General features: G+C 50.3%; 1 protein-coding gene across 1 annotated transcript; it reads left to right on the top strand.

Moving 5' to 3' along the window:
- The first annotated feature begins 2871 nt into the window (after window positions 1-2871).
- Window positions 2872-3483, top strand: LOC136302958 (proline-rich protein 9-like). Its single transcript, XM_066206534.1, has one exon. It carries the CDS (start codon window positions 2872-2874, stop codon window positions 3481-3483), a length of 612 nt encoding a protein of 203 aa, XP_066062631.1.
- Window positions 3484-3893: the final 410 nt, after the last annotated feature.

Here is a 3893-nt window from a genome sequence, read left to right as displayed (position 1 = left end):
TCCCCTTTTTTCCCCTTTTCCTCCCTTTTTTCCCCTTTTCCCCACTTTTTTCCCCTTTTTGTGATGGTCGCGTTCCCATATGGCGTTGGGAAACATCTGGGAGAAGCGTGGGTTTTCCACAATCAGCAATAAAATGAAATAATAAAATCATCATAATAATAATTTAAAAATAAAATAAAATAAATAAATTAAAATTGCATTTTTTAAAAAAAAATCCCATTTAAACCAGAGCACTTTTACACTTTTCTGGGAGGGGAAAAAAAACCTCTTTAAAATGAGGATTTTCCTGCCTTGAACGGCTCGAAACGTGCCTCAAAGCACCTGGAATTCCCGTTGGGAATTATCCAAGCACGGATGGAACGGAATGGGTTGGATGAAGGAAATTATTTGATTCATCAGAGAAACAGGGACCTCAAGGTTTTCTGGGAGAGCTGGAGGATCCGTTGTGCCTTTCCATGAGAATCAGGACGGGCAGTTTCTCATAGTAAATCCAATTAATTATCCACCTTCCCCTAATAACACCCGTCGGGAAAAAAAAAAAAAACCAACCAAACCCCTCCACCTATCAAAACCCGACATTTATGGAAATAAGGCCTTGGAAATGAACGCATTAAAAAAATGAAAACCGATTAATTCAACACCCGCTTCGAGGGTTGTTTTTGGGTTTTTTTTTTTTAATTGCTCCGTCGGGAATGATCGGGATGGGAGTGGGAAGTTGCTCAGCGTCACCTGCTTTCCTGGAAGAGGGTTTCCACCGAAAAAACCAGAAATTATCACGGGCTATTTCTCATAGTTAATCAAATTAATTATCCACCTTCCCCTAATGACACCCTTTGGGAAAAAAAAAAAACCCCTCCACCTATCAAAACCCGACATTTGTGGGAATACGGCCTCGGAAATGAACGCATTAAAAAAAATCGAAAACCGATTAATTCAACGCCCACTTTGAGATTATTTTTGGGTTTCTTCTTTTTCAATTGCTCGATGGGGAAGGATCGGGATGGGAGTGGGAAGTTGCTCAGCATCACCTGCTTTCCACCGGGAAAAAAAAAAGAAAAACGTAAATTAGGATGCGAACAAACATGCGAAGCATGTGGAGGTGGAGCCTGCCGGGGCACTTTGTGGTCACTCGGCCATCCCACGTTTCCGGGGTTGACGCCGCTCCGGCCATATAAAAGTTTGGGATTTTGGAGGCTCCCGCCAGTTGCCTTTGGCTCCTCCGTCGTTCACCAGGACCCGTGATCCAGGTGAGTCCTCCTGGTTTGTTTTGTTTTTAATATATATCAGGGAATTTTTTTTTTTAAAATCAGGAGATATCTCGTGGAAAAACTGAGTTTATTCCGGGGTCGTTTCTCGGGATTTGTGGTGGAAAAACCTCCCCGGGGTTTTTTTGGGATTTTGGGGGGGGGTTTATTTAGGGTTTGCTCTGCCTGGAAGGGTTTGGAGATGTCACCTCCTCCAAGAAAAAAACGTGCCTCTCCTGTTCTCGTCCTGGTTAATTAATTCCTGCCTCGTTAAGGCCGGGAATTAAATAAATGAGTGGATGTTGCGGAGCAGCTCCTGGGACTTCAAGATGGGATGGGTGGGAAGGAAGGAGCTGGAAAATTCCTGCAGGCAAAGCCAAGAGGAGGAAACGAGTTGGGAAATGGGAGTTGCGGCCTCCGGGCCAACCCTTCCCTCACGGGAGGATGAACCCCCCAAAATCCCACCCCCCAAAAAAATTCCAGGGGGATCATCAGGATGGGAAAACTGGGAATGTTGAGCCTGTGGAGACCTCGGAGCCTTTTCCGGGAGCTCCAGGGAAGCTGGAGAAGGATTTTCTCCTCAGGAATTGGAGAGGCAGGAAAAGGAGGAATGGGTTAACATCGAAATACGGGAATTTTCGGCTGCATCTTGGGAAGAAACTGAGGGCGGTGAGGTTTTTCCATGGATTCCCCATCCCTGGAAGTCTCCGAGGCCAGGCTGGACGGGTCTTGCAGGAATCTGGTCAGGATGGGAACGAGATGATCTTTGAGATCCCTCCCAACCCGAACCATCCCATGATTCCGTGGCGGGATTTGTGGCCTCTGGGCTCTGTGGTTGGGACCTGCCCAGGTGGGCGTGAGGATCTGATAAGGGGGAGATAAGCCCTGGAGCATCTGCTGGTGGGGCTGAGAAGAGAAGGAGCTGAAATATTTTCGGGTTACGGCTTCTCCGAAGTTGGGCAATCCCGTAAAATTCAGGATTTTTTTAGGAAGTGAGGCTCCTTCCGAATGGGTTTTAATGAAGGAAGCGTTAATTCCATGAATTCCTGTGGCGGTTTGAGGGTTTGTTGAAACCGTTTCGACAATTCAAACAAATTTTGACGAACTCTCAACGATTCAAACGAACTCCAGACCCCAGGAATTCTGAGCACAGGCGGCTTTTCCCCAAATTCCCCAAATTCCCCAAATTCCTCAAGTTCCTCAAATTCCTCAAATTCCTTAAATTCCTTAAATTCATTAAATTTCCCTAAATTCCCTAAATTTCCCTAAATTCCTTCCCTCAATCCAACGTGACCTCGCCGAGTCCCCACACCGCAAGTCGCGCTTTAAAACGCACAGGCTGATTTCCTGAATTTTTTTATTTTTATCTCTTCCCCGGCTTTTTCCCAGCTTTTTTCCCCCCCCCCCCCCCCCAGAATGCAGGAATCCCGGGCACAGGCAGCTTTTTCTTAAATTCCTTAATTTCCCTTAAACTTCCCTAAATTCCTTCCCTCAGCCCAACACGAACCCGCCAAGCCCGCCCATCGCAAGTCGCGCTTTAAACACGCGCAATCCCGATTGTTTTTATTTTTGTCTCGCTTTTTCCCCCAGCTTTTTCCCGGCGCTTCTTCCCAGCTTTTCTCCCAAGATGTCCTACTACTACGAGCAGCGCAAGCAGCCCTGCCTGCCGCCCGCCCTCCTGGCGCAGAAATGCGCCAAGTGCCCGCAGCCCTGCGCCACCGCCCAGTGCGTCGAGGTCTGCCAGGCCCCTTGTGCCACCAGCTGCGTCCCCCAGTGCGTGGACGCTTGTGTCACCCAGTGCCCGGAGCCTTGTGCCACCCAGTGTGTCACCAGCTGTGCCCCGCAGTGCGCGGACGTTTGCGTCCCCCAGTGCGTGGACACCTGCGCCACTCAATGCGCCGCCAGCTGCGTCCCCCAGTGCGTGGACACCTGCGCCACTCAATGCGCCGCCAGCTGCGTCCCCCAGTGCGTGGACACCTGCGCCACTCAATGCGCCGCCAGCTGCGTCCCCCAGTGCGTGGACACCTGCGCCACTCAATGCGCCGCCAGCTGCGTCCCCCAGTGCGTGGACACCTGTGTCACCCAGTGCGCCACCAGCTGCGTCCCCCAGTGCGTTGACACCTGTGTCACCCAGTGCGCCGAGCCCTGCGCCACCAAGTGCGTGGAGCAGTGCCAGGCCGAGGTTTGCACCACCAAGTGCGTGGAGTCGTGCGAGACCGTGTGCCTGAAGCCCTGCTGATCCCAATCCCCATCTCCATCCTGGGGCTCCGGTGATCCCTGAGGGGTTCCGAGGTGGACAAAAAAAAAAACGGCGCAGACCCGTCGGCGACGCAACGAGGATTCTCCCGCTCTCATCGTTCCACGTTTTCGTCTTGAAAAGCGTTTTCATGTTAAAAAATGTTCTCGTCACGAAAGTGTTCTCGTCTTCAAAAATGTTCTCATCCTGAAAAATGTCTTCTCCCTGATTGTTCCATGTTTTCGTCTTAAAAAGTGTTCTTGTCTTAAAAGTTTTCCCTCTGAGCGTTCCCCCCGTTTTCGCTCCTGCCCCTTGTTTTCTGGAAGTGCTGCTGACAGCCGCTTCCCGAGATTCCCTGCGCCAAAATGTCGGGAGTTTTAGCGGGAAACGTCGGTTTCCCTTGGGAGCTCCCG

This window comes from Chamaea fasciata, unplaced genomic scaffold, assembly GCF_029207755.1.
Source record: "Chamaea fasciata isolate MVZ Bird 193981 ecotype frontalis unplaced genomic scaffold, bChaFas1.0.hap1 SCAF_31, whole genome shotgun sequence".
Taxonomy (NCBI): Eukaryota; Metazoa; Chordata; class Aves; order Passeriformes; family Sylviidae; genus Chamaea; species Chamaea fasciata.
This window is presented reverse-complemented; position numbering and strand designations above follow the sequence as displayed.